This window comes from Sceloporus undulatus, chromosome 3 (assembly GCF_019175285.1).
Source record: "Sceloporus undulatus isolate JIND9_A2432 ecotype Alabama chromosome 3, SceUnd_v1.1, whole genome shotgun sequence".
Taxonomy (NCBI): domain Eukaryota; kingdom Metazoa; phylum Chordata; class Lepidosauria; order Squamata; family Phrynosomatidae; genus Sceloporus; species Sceloporus undulatus.
The window spans coordinates 125412816-125431068 of NC_056524.1; the positions used below are offsets into that span (position 1 = coordinate 125412816).

The 18253-nt window shown below is 40.6% G+C and overlaps 1 protein-coding gene across 2 annotated transcripts in view; it reads left to right on the forward strand.

Annotated features, from left to right (window-relative positions):
• The window catches only part of HS6ST3 (heparan sulfate 6-O-sulfotransferase 3), a 265360-nt gene extending 247307 nt beyond the window's left edge, over nucleotides 1-18053 (forward strand). The window contains exons 2-3 of one of the 2 annotated variants that reach the window (XR_006103087.1): nucleotides 9967-17137; nucleotides 17208-18053. Coding sequence is in view for 1 of the 2 variants with exons in the window: in XM_042460084.1 (XP_042316018.1) it covers nucleotides 9967-10675 (709 nt within the window). In the remaining variant the exon portion in view is untranslated. Of the gene's footprint in view, nucleotides 1-9966 lie in introns of both variants that reach the window. The other variant, XM_042460084.1, reaches the window with a different exon arrangement.
• Nucleotides 18054-18253: the final 200 nt, after the last annotated feature.

Sequence of the window (18253 nt, forward strand, 5' to 3'; positions counted from 1 at the left end):
TTCCATCTTTCTAAAAACGAATTCATCTCTGCATAGGTAACCTTTAGGCAATTAGCAGGGTTGTCAAAACTGTATGTTACAAAGAATAGTAAGATATTTACTTTTCTCTTTTCACACTGTCACAGTAGTAGAAGCATGATAATTGTTATATCAATCTTATCTATTCAACATAAATTATTGTTCTAGCTTTCTTTAAACCTTTTATTTTTATTTTTTGCTATTATTTCTAGAAGACTGCTGCATGGGGAGGTTTTAGCAGACTCCTGGAGCACTCAATACTTAATTTCCATAAGAATCCTATTCTTAATTAAAAGGTATTTTCTTCCCTTTGCTGTGTCCTTATCTTGGATTTCCAACCTGTTTATAATAGCCTTCCAATATTTTTAAAAAGCTTTAGGGCTTCCTGGGCATTATGTTTATTGTTGCAGGGCCTTTTTATGCATTTCTTCGTGAGTCACTCTGTTGACATACACAGGTAATTTATTTCTTGCTGACAAGCTGTGCACACAGACATCTCCACCTCATAAAAGAGATGTGCAAAATATCCTTAGAAATGACTTTGTGGTAGAACTATTTTCTGTTAGAATTTGTCATATTTTATTTATTTATTTTGGCCCATCATTTTGTTCAATATGCTTACAATAAAATCACAAGCACGTATGATCACCTAACATTTGAAAGGGAAGATTGTAATTTATTGTTTACATGTGAGGGAAATATATTAGAATTGAGGGAGTAAGCATAGCCAGTTTTGAAGGTTGTGAGAAATGCAGTCCAAAGGTCTCTGGAAGACCAAAACTGCCCAGACCACCTCTCCAACATTTGGGCACAGATGGTGCAACCCAAGCCATTGGTGATGCTAGATGTTTGGATCTGAGCTGATTTAACCTCATCTTTTTTTTTAAAACTGTCACGTGTTGGATACTTTGGCAGTTGATAATATTTTAAATTTCTTTATTTATTAATTTATATCCAACTTTTCTCCCAATGAGATATGTGAGCAGCAACAGATGACTGCAAGTTGTGAAGCAGCTTCTTACAACTTAGCATACTGTGTCATTTGTAGCCTCTGGCTATCGGGCAGTAAGAGACTAGGTTTTTTGCATGCTCTTATGTATTCTCAGAAATCTAGGAAGAGATTGAAGGAGAACGGTCATGTTTTTCCTATGTTAGCCAGAGGTACAGATGACTGCATCATCTTCAAAGAGATCCATCACATGATATGCATTTCTTATTTGCCCTGACAGCTTACAGATTGTACTGTTTGCTTCCTTGGATTATATCAAGCTTATAGTCATTGTAGTGAGCTGCAGGGTTTTGTTTTTTTTGAGCCTTGGATGCAGAACTTCTGAATAAGTAGAAGTGAAAAAATCTTTTAAAACTGAGATTTGTTTTAGAAAGTCCAAATTTAAAATCAGGTAGTCCTGGCCATAGAACAGAATTCTGCCTAGAGTTTTTCAGGTTGAAACATTATATGTGGAGACCTAAATATAGGCCAAAATAAATGGCTGTGAAGGGGTGGCTTGAAGTTGCCCCTTCCAAAGTGGATTGGGGCCACAGCGAACACACACTGTGGCTCCAATCCCCTTTGCAGCCAGAGCCCTCCTTTTGGGCCAGTAAAAAGCAGTTTTTCCCATTCCACCCTGGCCTATGGGTGGCTTCAAGCCACTCTGGCGGCCTGGGCATGTAAACGCCACACCACTGCCAGTGTAGCTTATGTCTGTATACCACACTGTCTGGAAGCCAGCTTTTCATGCTGGTCTGTTTCTCCTGTGTGTTGGTTTGAAGACAGTTTATGTATACGTATGAGAGCCAGTGTGCTATAGCAGTTTGAGTGCTTGGCTACGTTCTGGCAACCAGAGTTTGATCCCTGGTCAGCCATGGAAACCCACTGAGTGACCTTGGGCAATCACAAATCTCTCGCCTCAGAGAAGGCAAGGGCAAACCCCTCTGAAAATCTTGCCAAGGAAACCCCTTCAGGTCACCATGATCGAAATAACTTCAAGGCACAGAAAACAGTGACAGGGTCCAGATACATTTTCAGCCTAAGGGCTGCACTGGGCTCCATGGAAGCGGTGTGGATCTAAGAATAAAATCACCTTCCTTTCTTACTTCTCTCCCTACACGCCTCCCTCTCCTGGTCCCACAGCAAACACATTTAGCCTTTGTCATCTTTCTCACTGGAAAAAATGAGGGATTTGTGGAGACTTTAGGTACCACAAATGTGCTCCAGAGGCCTTGAAGAGCAGCTCTCATATATCCAGATTCCCCCTCTCCCTGGGTTTATCGCACAGGCCCTAGAACGGCCTGTCACCTTACAAAAAGGAGGTGATGGGGGCAGGAGCGGCATAGAATGCATCTTGCTGCACAGGAGAACGTTGCCGATGGACATTCCCATCACATTTCACTTTTGTCCCAGGGGGCAATTTTTGAGAACTGTTCAAGAGCATTTTCAAAAATCGCCCCCTCTGGGATGGTGTGGAATGCAATGGGAACATCTGGCGGGTGGCGTTCTTCTGTGTGGTGAACAGTGTTCTATGCATCTCCCATCCCCATCACGCCCCTTTTGTAATGTGACAGGCCCATTTAGGGCCTGTGCATAAACGCACCTGTTAGGAAACGGAAGTAATAAGTTGAGCATTCGGAACCGTGACAGAAACTGAGCCACTTTATTTCTCTCCTCTCTTTCTCTTAGAGACAAAGCTTCAAGGATGAGACTCAGGGGGGCCAGTGTGGAAGCACCATGGGCTGAATCTGACCCATGGGCTAGAATCCCCCATTCTGTAATTCATAGAACACAAAAAGACATGGTGGCGAGAGATCCATGGCCATATATCCCATTGTTTTTTAAGTTTAATTACAGCTATCAGTAGGTTTGAGTGTTGGACCATGGTTCCGGAGATCAGGATTTGAATCCCCTATTCAAGATAAAATCCACTGTGTGACCTTGAGCAAGTCATAATCTCTCAGCCTCAGAGGTGGCAATGACAAACTCCCTCTGAAGAAACTGCCAAGAAAACCCTATGATAGGGCTTTAGGGTCGCCATAGATCAAACACAACATCAACAACTGGGGTGGGAGTAAATCTATTGTGACTTTGTTCATGGGAAGGAGAGACACTCTAGCCCATCATTTTCCTGATTTAAAACCTACCTTGATTTCCCCATTGCCCCATGTAGAAAAACATACAAGGACCAATATGGGACATCTGTGTTTTCCCCTATGGGAGAAATAGGAACTTTGGGAACTGAGAGAAATAGTGCAGAAAGTGCTGAAATCTGTGAGGGGCATGGTGCTTTACACTTTCTTAAAAGACATCCAGTCACAGATCCCCTACTGTCGCAATTAATTTGGAGCTCATTGGATGTGTTTATCAGAACTCTGTGACCAAAATGCCCTGATTTTTTCTGACCAAACCACTGTGGAATTTGGCTCTTAGAGAAAACAAAAACATCCAGTACACTAACTAATACATGTTCTTAAATCTTTCAGGAACTTCTACTATATCACAATGCTGAGGGACCCTGTTCACGTTTCTTGAGTGAATGGAAACATGTCCAGAGAGGAGCAACATGGAAGACTTCCCTCCACCTGTGCGATGGGCGAAGCCCCACACCAGAGAGTTGCTATGTGTTATAGGGATGCTGGTCTGGGGTGAGCTTACAGGAGTTCATGAGCTGCAGCCACAACCTGGCTAACCACCGCCAGGTGCGCATGCTTGCAGACCTCAGTCTTGTTGGATGTTACAACTTGACCTTTATGAATGAAAGTGAAGAAACATGATCCTCCTCCAAGTGCCAGAACAACCTGAAAAACATGGCATTTTTGGGACTCACTGAATTTCAGAGAAAAACTCAATATCTCTTTGAGAGGACCTTCAATCTGGAGTTCATTTCCCCTTTCACTCAGTACAATATTCACGGGCCTCCAATGTGGATATCAGTGACTCAGTGCGGAAAACGATGAAGAACTGAACTTCTTGGATATGCAGCTGTACGTTATGCTAAAGACCTATTCTGCAGCGCTTTCAATATGCTAAACTAAGAGCATGAAACAAAATCGCCAAAAACGCGGGAAGAGCGAAAAATATGCATGAACAGAAGCTCCGTGAATGGGAAAGGAGAAGAAGCAGAAGCAGTAGCTGTTACTGAGGATTATAACAGTCAGGTGAAACGATGGTGATTTGCCCCTGTGTGCAGCGACACACCCATACACATCCATATGTGCCACAGAGACACTAATTGAACATGAACTTATTATCAGTGGTGAATTACATATGGACCTCTTGTTGATTTGATAAGCTGAAAGGTCATTTAGTCATCTTCACTATTTTATGTCCCTATGATTTTGTCATTCATCAAAACAATTGTTACATTTTCCAGTACACCCTATCATAGTATGTTTCAGTTGGTTAATGATAGCTCTTTCTTCAAAATAAGGTACCTGCATAAGCAGTATCCTCCATGTTCTTTCTTGGTGTTTAGGTTTTCCTAATAGCTTTGGGCTAGTGGGAAACTATAAAGTTGGTAAAAGTTTGAAATCTAATTTCCAAGGATTGATCATAATATAAATTTCCAAGGACTGATCGTATTGTTCTTTATGCTATGTATGTTCAGAGTGAATGTAGCAGAACAAAGCATGCTGCCCTTCTTTATTTACAGGCAGAGTTTGGGTAAGGAGGGAATCCTGGCATCTAATTACATTTGGGGTACCATACAACAGAAACTGGGGAGTCAAACACTAAGCTGAAGGGACCTTGAAGGTTGGCTTATTCTCATTACACTTTTTTTGAAGCCAAACTACTCAGACTGGCACAGTTACTAGCCTACATTTAAGAAGTCTGTAGCTAACTTGGGGTTTGAAAGCACAAAATGTGGAGCAACTAACATGTGTTCCTCAATAGTATTTTCCTTATGATGAGTCTAATGTGGTAGTGGTGGGGTCCTAAGGGCTCATAAGAGGATAAACAGGAAGCTGATTGTTTCAAGATTTCTGTGGAAAGTTTTTGCTGAAGCTAAGTTATTCTGTGACCACAACTTTCTTCCAGACAATGCATGAAAGCGTGCCACTTTGGGTAGATCTCAAGGGTTGTGTGCCAAAAGGTTTCAAGCTTGTGCGCAAATCTTTGTACAATCTCATTATCTTGAATCTCTAGTTCTTTCATAACATATCATTGGAGAGTCTTCAGATGAGCAGGATTTGAAACATAAACATATAGCACATCAGGTTTTATTTAGTTTTGGATAAAATTTGATTTCAGTAGTAAAATTCTTTTGTAGGCTATAAACATGATGGTAAACCCAGGACAATATAATTTTTAAATCGAATCTTCCACCAATAATCTTACGCTTTATGCTGAAAACCAGGGGATTTATAATGCTCGTTTTGGATGCTGAAGAATTCTGAAGATTTTGAAATCCCTTAATGCTGGTATTATTAAGTTTATGTTTAAGTTTTACTTCCTTCACCTTAAGATTCCTATGTGCTACTGCAACTTCTCGTCTTCATTTGCTTTAACATGTCTTCTGCCAATACTATGCCATCTAAAGCTTTATTTTCAAGGCAGCTTTAAAATGCACCATGCTTTCAGTTTCAGAATGCAAGTTGTCATGTTTGACTGGCTTTCCATATATCTGCTACAGGTGGAAAATGAGGCAACTGGGATAGCAGATTCTCCCTCTGCACTGAGCTGAGGATGTGCCTCAGGCCACACTCCCCATCAGCCCTACCAAGAATAGCTACAGTGAGGGATAATAGGAATTGTAGTCCAAAAACATCTGAGGGTCACACATTCCTCATTCATGGGTCAGACACGGAGCGTGTTTTCAGATGGCTGCTTTCCAAATTTTTCCCCTGAAGTGCAGACACATATAGTCAAATTTTAAACAGTGCTGTGGCAAACGGCAATATTCTTTTCTACTTGTATGTACAAAATGCTGCTCTTTCATCTAACAGTGTTACTGCTGGTTATCTCAGGTCCAACTCTGTATCTGCAATGGTTTTGTCACCATTTGTGGCAGCAAAGAAGAAACAGTAAGGGAACAAAGGGGACAAAAGACTGAAGAGTATTAAAACTGGTAGTTTTTGGTTTTTTGCAAAAGCAGAAGATACCAGTCTGCGAGGCCCAGCCCAGACCTTGTGTTTTGGCCTTTGCTTTGTAGCTCTTTACCTCATCCTTGTTTTCAGCTCTGGCCAACAGCAGTTAGGGAGGGAGGAGCCTCTTTCTTCAGGCCAGCCTCTGATGGAACTGGGCCAGCCTTCTCTCTTCCTCAGAGGCCGAAAGATGACAGTTAGGGAGGGAGGAGCCTCTTTCTTCAGGCCGGCCCCTGATGGTACTGGGCCAGCCTTCTCTCTCCCTCAGAGGCCGAAAAATATCCATCTTTCTAAAAACGAATTACATCTCTGCATAGGTAACCTTTAGGCAATTAGCAGGGTTGTCAAAACTGTATGTTACAAAATAGTAAGATAATTTACTTTTCTCTTTTCAACACTGTCACAGTAGTAGAAGCATGATAATTGTTATATCAAGTCTTATCTATTCAACAATAAATTATTGTCTCTTAGCTTTCTTTAAACCTTTTATTTTTATTTTTTGCTATTATTTCTAGAAGACTGCTGCATGGGGAGGTTTTAGCAGACTCCCTGGAGCACTCAATACTTAATTTCCTATAAGAAATCCTATTCTTAATTAAAAGGTATTTTCTTCCCTTTGCTGTGTCCTTACTCTTGGATTTCCAACCTGTTTTATAATAGCCTTCCAATATTTTAAAAAGCTTTAGGGCTTCCTGGGCATTATGTTTATTGTTGCTAGGGCCTTTTTATGCATTATCTTTGTGAGTCACTCTGTTGACATACACAGGTAAATTTATTTCTTGCTGACAAGCTGTGCACACAGACATCTCCACCTACATAAAAGAGATGTGCAAATTAATCCTTAGAAATGAGTTTGTGGTAGAACTTATTTTCTAGTTAGAATTTGTCATATTTATTTATTTAATTTTTGGCCCATCATTTTGTTCAATATAGCTTACAAAATAAAATCACAAGCACAGTATGATCACCTAACATTTGAAAGGGAAGATTGTAATTTATTGTTTACATGTGAGGGAAATAAATATTAGAATTGATGGGAGTAAGCATAGCCAGTTTTGAAGGATTGTGAGAAATGCAGTCCAAAGGCATCTGGAAGACCAAAACTGCCCAGACCACCTCTCCAACATTTGGGCACAGATGGTGCAACCCAAGCCATTGGTGATGCTAGATGTTTGGATCTGAGCTGATTTAACCTCATCTTTTTATTTTAAAACTGTCGACCTGTTTGGATACTTTGGCAGTTTGATGATATTTTAAATATTTCTTTATTTAATTAATTTATATCCAACTTTTCTCCCAATGAGATATGTGAGCAGCAACAGATGACTGCAAGTTGTGAAGCAGCTTCTTACAACTTAGCATACTGTGATCATTTGTAGCCTCTGGCTATCGGGCAGTAAGAGACTAGGGTTTTTTGCATGCTCTTATGTATTCTCAGAAATCTAGGAAGAGATTGAAGGAGAACGGTCATGTTTTTCCTTATTGTATAGCCAGAGGCTACAGATGACTGCATCATCTTCAAAGAGATCCATCACATGATATGCATTTCTTATTTAGCCCTGACAGCTTTACAGATTGTACTGTTTGCTTCCTCGGATTATATCAAGCTTATAGTCATTGTAGTGACTGCAGGGGTTTTTTTTTTTTTAGCCTTGGATGCAAGAACTTCTGAATCAAGTAGAAGTGAAAAAATCTTTTAAAACTGAGATTTGTTTTAGAAAGTCCAAATTTAAAATCAGGTAGTCATGGCCATAGAACAGAATTCTGCCTAGAGCTTTGTTTCAGGTTGAACATTATATGTGGAGACCTAAATATAGGCCAAAATAAATGGCTGTGAAGGGGTGGCTTGAAGTTGCCCCTTCCAAAGATGGATTGGGGCCACAGCGAACACACACTGTGGCTCCAATCCCCTTTGCAGCCAGAGCCGCTCCTTTTGGGGCCAGTAAAAAGGCAGTTTTTCCCATTCCACCATGGCCTATGGGTGGCTTCAAGCCACTCTGGCGGCCTGGGGCATGTAAACGCCACACCACTGCCAGTGTAGCTTATGTCTGTATACCACACTGTCTGGAAGCCAGCTTTTCATGCTGGTCTGTTTCTCCTGTGTGTTGGTTTTGAAGACAGTTTATGTATACGTATGAGAGCCAGTGTGCTATAGCAGTTTGAGTGCTTGGCTACGATTCTGGCAACCAGAGTTTGAATCCCTGGTCAGCCATGGAAACCCACTGAGTGACCTTGGGCAAATCACAATCTCTCAGCCTCAGAGGAAGGCAAGGGCAAACCCCCTCTGAAAAATCTTGCCAAGGAAACCCCTTCAGGTCACCATGAATCAGAAATAACTTCAAGGCACAGAAAAACAGTGACAGGGTCCAGATACATTTTCAGCCTAAGGGCTGCACTGGCTCCATGGAAGCAGGTTGTGGATCATAAGAATAAAATCAACTTCCTTTCTTACTTCTCTCTCCTACACGCTCCCTCTCCTGGTCCCACATGCAAACACATTTAGCCTTTGTCATCTTTCTCACTGGAAAAAATGAGGGATTTGTGGAGACTTTAGGTACCACAAATGTGCTCCAGAGGCCTTGAAGAAGCAGCTCTCATTATATCCAGATTCCCTCCTCTCCCTGGAGTTTATCGCACAGGCCCTAGAACAGGCCTGTCACATTACAAAAAGGAGCGTGATGGGGACAGGAGGCGGCATAGAATGCATCTTGCTGCACAGGAGAACGTTGCCGATGGACATTCCCATCACATTTCACTTTTGTCCCAGAGGGGGCAATTTTTGAGAACTGTTCAAGAGCATTTTCAAAAATCGCCCCCTCTGGGATGGATGTGGAATGCAATGGGAACATCTGGCGGTGGCGTTCTTCTGTGTGGTGAACAGTGTTCTATGCCATCTCCCATCCCCATCACGCCCCTTTTTGTAATGTGACAGGCCCGTTCTAGGGCCTGTGCAATAAACGCACCTGTTAGGAAACGGAAGTAATAAGTTGAGCATTCAGGAACCGTGACAGCAAACTGAGCCACTTTATTTCTCTCCTCATCTTTCTCTTAGAGACAAAGCTTCAAGGATGAGACCTCAGGGGGGCCAGATGTGGAAGCACCATGGGCTGAATCTGACCCATGGGCTAGAATGTCCCCCATTCTGGTAATTCATAGAACACAAAAAGACATGGTGGCGAGAGATCCATGGCCATATATCCCATTGTTTTTTAAGTTTAATTACAGCTATCAGTAGTGGTTTGAGTGTTGGACCATGGTTCCGGAGATCAGGATTTGAATCCCCTATTCAAGTATAAAAATCCACTGTGTGACCTTGAGCAAGTCATAATCTCTCAGCCTCAGAGGATGGCAATGACAAACTCCCTCTGAAGAAACTTGCCAAGAAAACCCTATGATAGGGCTTTAGGGTCGCCATAGATCAAACACAACATCAACAACTGGGGTGGGAGTAAATCTAATTGTGACTTTGTTCATGGGGAAGGAGAGACACTCTAGCCCATGTCATTTTCCTGATTTAAAAATGCCTACCTTGATTTCCCCAATTGCCCCATGTAGAAAAACATACAAGGACCAATATGGGACATCTGTGTTTTCCCCTATGGGAGAAATAGGAACTTTGGGAACTGAGAGAAATAGTGCAGAAAGTGCTGAAATCTGTGAGGGGCATGAGTGCTTTACACTTTCTTAAAAAGACATCCAGTCACAGATCCCCTACTGTCGCAATTAATTTGGAGCTCATTGGATGTGTTTAATCAGAACTCTGTGACCAAAATGCCCTGATTTTTTCTGACCAAAACCACTGTGGAATTTGGCTCATTAGAGAAAACAAAAACATCCAGTACACTAACTAATACATGTTCTTAAATCTTTCAGGAACTTCTACTATATCACAATGCTGAGGGACCCTGTCTCACGTTTCTTGAGTGAATGGAAACATGTCCAGAGAGGAGCAACATGGAAGACTTCCCTCCACATGTGCGATGGGCGAAGCCCCACACCAGAGGAGTTGCCTATGTGTTATCTAGGAGATGACTGGTCTGGGGTGAGCTTACAGGAGTTCATGAGCTGCAGCCACAACCTGGCTAACAACCGCCAGGTGCGCATGCTTGCAGACCTCAGTCTTGTTGGATGTTACAACTTGACCTTTATGAATGAAAGTGAAAGAAACATGATCCTCCTCCAAAGTGCCAAGAACAACCTGAAAAACATGGCATTTTTTGGACTCACTGAATTTCAGAGAAAAACTCAATATCTCTTTGAGAGGACCTTCAATCTGGAGTTCATTTCCCCTTTCACTCAGTACAATATTACACGGGCCTCCAATGTGGATATCAGTGACTCAGTGCGGAAACGCATAGAAGAACTGAACTTCTTGGATATGCAGCTGTACGTATATGCTAAAGACCTATTTCTGCAGCGCTTTCAATATGCTAAACTAGAAGAGCATGAACAAAATCGCCAAAAACGACGGGAAGAGCGAAAAATATTGCATGAACAGAAGCTCCGTGAATGGGAAAAGGAAGAAGAAGCAGAAGCAGTAGCTGTTACTGAGGATTATAACAGTCAGGTAGAACGATGGTGATTTGCCCTCGTGTGTGCAGCGACACACCCATACACATCCATATGTGCACAGAGACACTAATTGAACATTGAACTTAATTATTCAGTGGTGAATTACTATATGGACCTCTTGTTGATTTTGATAAGCTGAAAGAGTCATTTAGTCATCTTCACTATTTTATGTCCCTATAGATTTTGTCATTCATCAAAACAATATGTTACATTTTCCAGTACACCCTAATCAGTATGTTTCAGTTGGTTAATGAATAGCTCTTTCTTCAAAATAAGGTACCTGCATAAGCAGTATCCTCCATGTTCTTGTCTTGGTGTTTAAAGGTTTTCCTAATAGCTTTGGGCTAGTGGAAACTATAAAAGTTGGTAAAAGTTTGAAATCTAATTTCCAAGGATTGATCATAATATAAATTTCCAAGGACTGATCGTATTGTTCTTTATGCTATGTATGTTCAGAGTGAATGTAGCAGAACAAAGCATGCTGCCCTTCTATTATTTACAGGCAGAGTTTTGGGTAAGGAGGGAATCCTGGCATCTAATTACATTTGGGGTACCATACAACAGAAACTGGGGAGTCAAACATACTAAGCTGAAGGGACCTTGAAGGTTGGCTTAATTCTCATTACACATTTTTTTGAAGCCAAACTACTCAGACTGGCACAGTTACTAGCCTACATTTAAGAAGTCCTGTAGCTAACTTGGAGGTTTTGAAAGCACAAAATGTGGAGCAACTAACATGTGTTCCTCAATAGTATTTTCCTTATGATGAGTCCATAATGCTGGTAGTGGTGGGGTCCTAAAAGGGCTCATAAGAGGATAAAACAGGAAGCTGATTGATTTATCAAGATTTCTGTGGAAAGTTTTTGCTGAAGCTAAGTTATTCTGTGACACACAACTTTCTTCCAGACAATGCATGAAAGCGTGCCAACTTTGGGTAGATCTCAAGAGGTTTGTGCCAAAAGGTTTCAAGCTTGTGCGCAAATCTTTGTACAATCTCATTATCTTGAATCTCTAGTTCTTTCATAACATATCATTGGAAGAGTCTTCAGATGAGCAGGATTTGAAACATAAACATATAGCACATCAGGTTTTTATTTAGATTTTGGATTAAAATATTGATTTCAGTAGTAAAATTCTAATTTGTAGGCTATAAACATGAATGGTAGAACCCAGGACATTAATATATATTTTTAAAAATCGAATTCTTCCACCAAAATAATCTTACAGCTTTAATGCTGAAAAACCAGGGGAATTTATAATGCTTCAGTTTTGGATGCTGAAGAATTCTGAAGATTTTGAAATCCCTTAATGCTGTGTATTATTAAAGTTTATGTTTAAGTTTTACTTCCTTCACCTTAAGATTCCTATGTGCTACTGCAACTTCTCATCTTCATTTGCTTTAACAATGTCTTATGCCATAATACTATGCCATCTAAAGCTTTATTTTCAAGGCAGCTTTAAAATGCACCATGCTTTCAGTTTCAGAATGCAAGTTGTCATGTTTGACTGGCTTTCCATATATCTGCTAATCAGGTGGAAAATGAGGCAACTGGGATAGACAGATTCTCCCTCTAGCACTGAGCTGAGGATGTGCCTCAGGCCACACTCCCCATCAGCCCTACCAAGAATAGCTACAGTGAGGGATAATAGGAATTGTAGTCCAAAAACATCTGAAGGGTCACACATTCCTCATTCATGGGTCAAGACACGGAGCAGTGTTTTCAGATGAGCTGCTTTCCAATTTTTTTCCCCTGAAGTGCAGACACATATAGTCAAATTTTAAACAGTGCTGTGGCAAACGGCAAATATTCTTTTCTACTTGTATGTACAAAATGCTGCTCTTTCATCTAACAGTGTTACTGCTGGTTATCTCAGGTCCAGCTCTGTATCTGCAAATGGTTTTGTCACCATTTGTGGCAGCAAAGAAGAACAGTAAGGGAACAAAGAGGGACAAAAGACTGAAAGAGTATTAAAACTGGTAGTTTTTGGTTTTTTGCAAAAGCAGACATATACCCAGTCTGCGAGGCCCAGCCCAGACCTTGTGCTTTTGGCCTTTGCTTTGTAGCTCTTTACCTCATCCTTGTTTTCAGCTCTGGCCAACAGCCCACTCTTCAGTATCTGCTTTACACAGCTTGGAATTAATTCACTAATTAACTCATTTAGCTGTTAATTCAGTGGGCTTTTCTAGTAAACTTGCTAGATTACCCAATTAACTCCGAAGGTTTTTTGGGGGAAAACACTGTCGTAGAATAGCCTGTTAGAATTCATTAGAACTTATTAGGCTGGTTACATCTCTGTTACATGCAAGTAAAGAGGAAGGTTTGCTGCTTCATGAGAAGAAATATTTTAAAATGGAAGAAATATATACTTCTGTTGTTAAAGTCGGCTGACCTGTGAAAAGGAGAGAGAAGGGAGCCCAGGTTAAAGAAGACCTGTGCTTGGGAAAGAAGAATCAAGGTGAGTCTTGGGATTCAGTAGTGGTGGAGAGGAGCGTTAATTTGCTTAATGGAAGACCAGAGCCTTCAAGCACCCATGGCGCTTTCAAATGGTCAGGTTTTTATGCCTGAAAAGCAGGGATCATTTTCTTCTCCCTGCTTACCTGTATAGAAAGAAGGAAAAGGTTTGGATTCTTGATGTGGAGGAGTGATGGAGCATTGTGACTCTCTTCAGTAATTTCTCTATTGATTTAATTCTGGATTAGCTTCTATTGTATATTATTGTAAAACATACAATCCTTTTGAACTGCAGTGAATCCCTCTGTAATGTCGCATATGCATTACTATGCATCTGATTAATGAAGTGAACAATCTTCCTTCAATCCATCCCACATGTTTATGTTGTTTTCTCCCACTTCCTCCCATTCTGTTTTTTTATCCTCTTCCTCCTTTTTATCCTTCCTTTTAATTATACAATTAAAGATATGATGAATGCAGAAAAGAGTGTAGTTGATAGATATCTCATCATTAAAACCAAAAATTCTAGATTATATTTGAGATTTATAGATTATATAATAGCAAAATGTGTTCAGAGGAGGTTTTCCATTGCCTTCTTCTGAGAAAGTGTGACTTGCCCAAGGTCACCCAGTAGGGATTCGAACCCTGGTCTCCGGAGTCATTGTCCAATACCCAAACCACTGCACCATGCTGGCTGTAAACAGTAGTATGGAGAAGGCTTATTTAACTGGGAAAAATGGTGCTCTGAGGAAGTAATATTCTCCATGTCCTATTACCGCCTCTGTCTAATCCTTTTTATCCTTGTCTTGCTGCTGCTGTCGTGTACCTTCAAGGTGTTTCCAACTTATGGCAACCCTAAAGGGTTTTCTTAGCAAGATTTGTTCCAAAGGGGATTGCCTTTGCTTTCCTGCAAAGGAAAAGGCTGAGAGAATGCTATGACTTGCCCAAGGTCACCCAGTGGGTTTCCATTGCTGAGTGGGGATTTTGAATCCTATGTCTATGAATGTCCTAGTCCAATACCCAAACCACTATACCATGCTGGCTTTCACTCATGCTTGCTATTTTATTTTGACTGTATGAGATTCTAATCATAGATCTTCACATTCTGTCTAGTTCCCTTCCTTATTTAATTCACAATACGTTTCTGTTTTGCTGATAAACCACCATTTCCTAATGCATCAAACTCATTGTTTAATTTATTAGGCAATGATGTGACAAGTTGAGTCAAGTGGAGTTTTTGCTTCACTCAGTGAGTTTCATGAACCTGGGGGAAGCGTCGATTATTTCACAAGTTAGGCAAAGGTGCCGCTGAGTGTTATAAATTAGGCACACACCACATAAATCATATAGTCTCATGACTCCGAGTGGAGGTATTTCCACTTTCATGAATTAGGCACAAGCTTTGTTTAATTTAAAATTTATTAAAGGGCGGTGCATAATTCGTAACCTAAAACAACACGTTGCTTTTTTCATTAACAAAACAGTTTCGTTAATTTAGCATAACAAGCCTTAGGCAGGAACTCTTTAAAAGCCCATTTGTATTCTAATTATTATTCACCAACCCCCCCTTTTAAAAGCTACAAAAGAGCTTTAAAATCCTTTTATGTTCTTCTCCATAATTTGCTGATAGTCTCTGTGTCATATCAGCAAAAAGATGCTTAATTATAAACAGAGAGGGCCAGATTCTCAGCTTGCTTCTTCCAGGTTTCAATGGCATTTTTAAGGCTTATCTTTTAGTGAGGCTTGAAATGAGGTCAGGAATTAGCTAATGATGTCAGTCCATTCTGCGAGCATCAAGTGTATGCCTATATACTGAAAGGAAATTCATTCCCCAAATGTGAATCCTTATGTGGCCAAAACAACCCTCTCTTTCTACATACATAGAAAGACAGAGAGGGCAGAGGTATCTACAAAGTTGGAGGAATCCCAAGGTTTGCAGGAATATAAAACATTTTCAGAGAAAAGCTACCTGGAGGGGGTATTCCTAAAGAAGCCAAATGAGGTTGAGCAGGCTCAGTGGAATACTGGCTGTTTGCATGGGGGCATGGAAATCCATAAAGAAGGGAAGGAAGGGTTCTTTACTAGTGTAGCTCCAGATATTGTTGGACTTAGATGCCCAGAAAACTTCACTGCTGCACATGGTGTCTGGGGCCTCTGGAAATGGAAGTCCATCAAACTCTGACATCCTGCAACTGAAAACCACTGGAATAAGAGTATCTTGCAAGAGTGTGTGTCTATCTGACTGAGATCTCTAAACATCAGCAGTAGGCATCCATTATTGTTGTAAATAATATTTGAACTCTGGTTCTTTTAAATTATACTGACGCTAAAATAATACTTTCATCTAGCTGCTTGCAGGTGCTGCGAAAGAAACATTTGTTCCCTGTAGGAATTGTGTGCTTTTTGTTCTTTGGCCTAAGGCTCCCAAAGTAGGTCTGCGTGTTTTAGCAGTAATTGGCAGGGAATACCCAGCAAACAGAAGACTTTCCACCTTAGCTAGTTGGGACTTGCATTCTTAGCAAGTTGTCTTTGACAACAAATCAATCAATATCCCTTCCGAGTTTCCCCCACCCACCTGAAACTGTCAATTTACTCTAAATATATGTGTTTGGGTGCAAATCCACATTTTTCTCCACCAAGCATTGTACAGTCTGCTGTTTCTCACAGGACTGTTGAATAGTGATGAGAATAGAAAGCTGCTGCAGCTCAGAAACTTACTGTGCAATTTATTTTTATGGAAACAGATCCGTTATCAAAACCAAGCAATATGTGAGCTAGCCCAATTTCATGCCCCAAAATAAGGGTGCACATTGAAATTCTTTGGTTGCATACCCATTCCAATCTGTAGGATAAATATAACAAGGAAGTTTCTGTTCTGAGGCTTTTATAGAGAGAAGGAAAAAATAGCACAGAACAAATATATCTATTTCTAACACACCTTGGCCTGAATCCTATTGTTTCTTCCACCTACAGTAGTCCCATTACATCAGTGGGATTTAAATAGGTGTTGACTCACAGTTCAGCACTTGATTCAATGGTTCTGCTTCATCTGAGACTAGCAGAACAATTCAGGCTCTTGAGTGAAACTTGGTATAGTCTCCAAAGTCTACTAAAATTTGCTTTGAATGACAGAGCCATTCCTTGGGATAGGAGTTAGACATCCTTTTTTATTTGTTTCTGCTTGCTTGACTTTATCACAAAAATCTCATAAGCTATGTTCTTTATATATGTGACACATATTTAAACTGAATTGGATTGAACTGATTTTTTACCAAGACATGATCCCCATAGACTGAGACCTATAGACAACAGCTACCTGTTTCTGCCTAAGAGCAAGCAACTTGCTACACACAGTATGTATCGTAACATGCCTTACTTGGCAATATTGTGCGGCTTTTAGATGTGGAGCTGAACACAACATATTTATTTTCTATTCTTAAGAAACTTCAAATATCTTGATAAATGAAACATGTCTGAGATCAAGTTTTATATCGTGGCTGTCACAAAAAACATTGGAAGTGGTTCAATTCCAAAAGTAAATCATTTCCATTACATTAAGAGTTTTCACACACCACCAATTCATGTTGTTGGCAGTGAGGGAAAGCTGACTGTGCACATAATAAATACAATCGCATAGTAAGTGGTTTTTGCATGCTATAGCTGCCATACAGTGTAGTTTCAATAGGCATCTGTAGAACTTGGCACATTGCTTTTTAAATGTAAAATCTTAATATCACCCATTGCTTTTTTTTAAACAAAAATTACTTTTCTGTTCTCCCCCCCCCCAAAAAAAATATACTTAGGAAAATGGCTCAGAATTTCCTAAACCGAACACACACGCCCCAATGTTGTGGTGGTAAGGGGAAAACGCTGTAAAATTCTGTTGAAGACACGGGAGATTATCACATGAGGGATGGGATGCGGGAAGGACTTTTATACATGACCCACACTTGACCCAGCAGGGAAGCGCAAGTGAGAGTGATCACACAAATCACTTTCACACTGCAGCTGGCTGAAAAGTGCTTTCAGCCATCATTTTCAGTCTTTTGCAACAACAGAAGAACCTGTTACTACCATGATGGCTGAAAGCACTTTCAGCTGAGAGCAATAATAATTTTCACCCAGCTGCAATATGAAAGTGATTTGCACAATCACTTTCACTCAGGCCATGGACAGGATAAGGAGGGGGAGTGATCCCATCCCTATCCCGTGATAATCTCCAATGTGATTGCATGTTCAAACTACTTTTGGAATCAACGAATGCTATTGGCCTTGATTTAGACTAATAGGGTTACAGTGACAACATAAACTATTCCATTACATCAATGGGGTGAAAGTTATTGTCACAACACAGTCATTACAAAGCTAAGAACTGATGACCACAGCCTTTGCCTGAACATCCTTAAGAGGACTTTCCTGAATTTCAACCCCACAGATGTTCTGGCATTGCTCAGTTAGCAACTGTGTTTTGGAAACTTGGCATGTGTACCCATATGCACGCCCAATGCAGAGCGACAGTGGTCAACTGTGTTTGTCCATGGAGTCTACTTGGTTAGACTAGCCATCTGCCAGCAAGAATAACTATTGGTTTTAGGGTTAAGGATTAGAGTCTAGAGGTGAGAGTGGCAATGCCTTTAGCCATAAGACATTTTGCTCACATGTGTTTCAGTGGCGCTCTCAAGAAATTGATTTTGTTACCTGCACCTGTTCTGCATCATTCTTGTCCCCCCCCCCCATGCTTTGACTCAGTCAGAGCTTGATTTAGATTAGTGCTGGAACACAGCTGCAAATGCAAATTATTCTGTCACTAAGTTGCTTGTTATTATGCCATGTTATTAGCTTGCCAGTATTGGGAAATCACTGGCTTCCTAAATTTACCTTTGATTTATGAGTAATAAGAAGGGAGATTCTTGAAGTGTCAACTGAACTGGGGGGGGGGAATAAGTGTAAGATGAGTTCCAGTCTTGACATAGTACAACTTTTTGAAATCTTTCATATACAGGGAAGGAGGAAAAGTAACAAATCCTGTTCTTGGTTCACATAGTCCACTTTGGCTAGTTGGTTCGTTGTAACTAGATACGTTGAATCCATTATTGGATGGTGAGTCAAAAAAGTTAAATCCAATTGATTCAGTG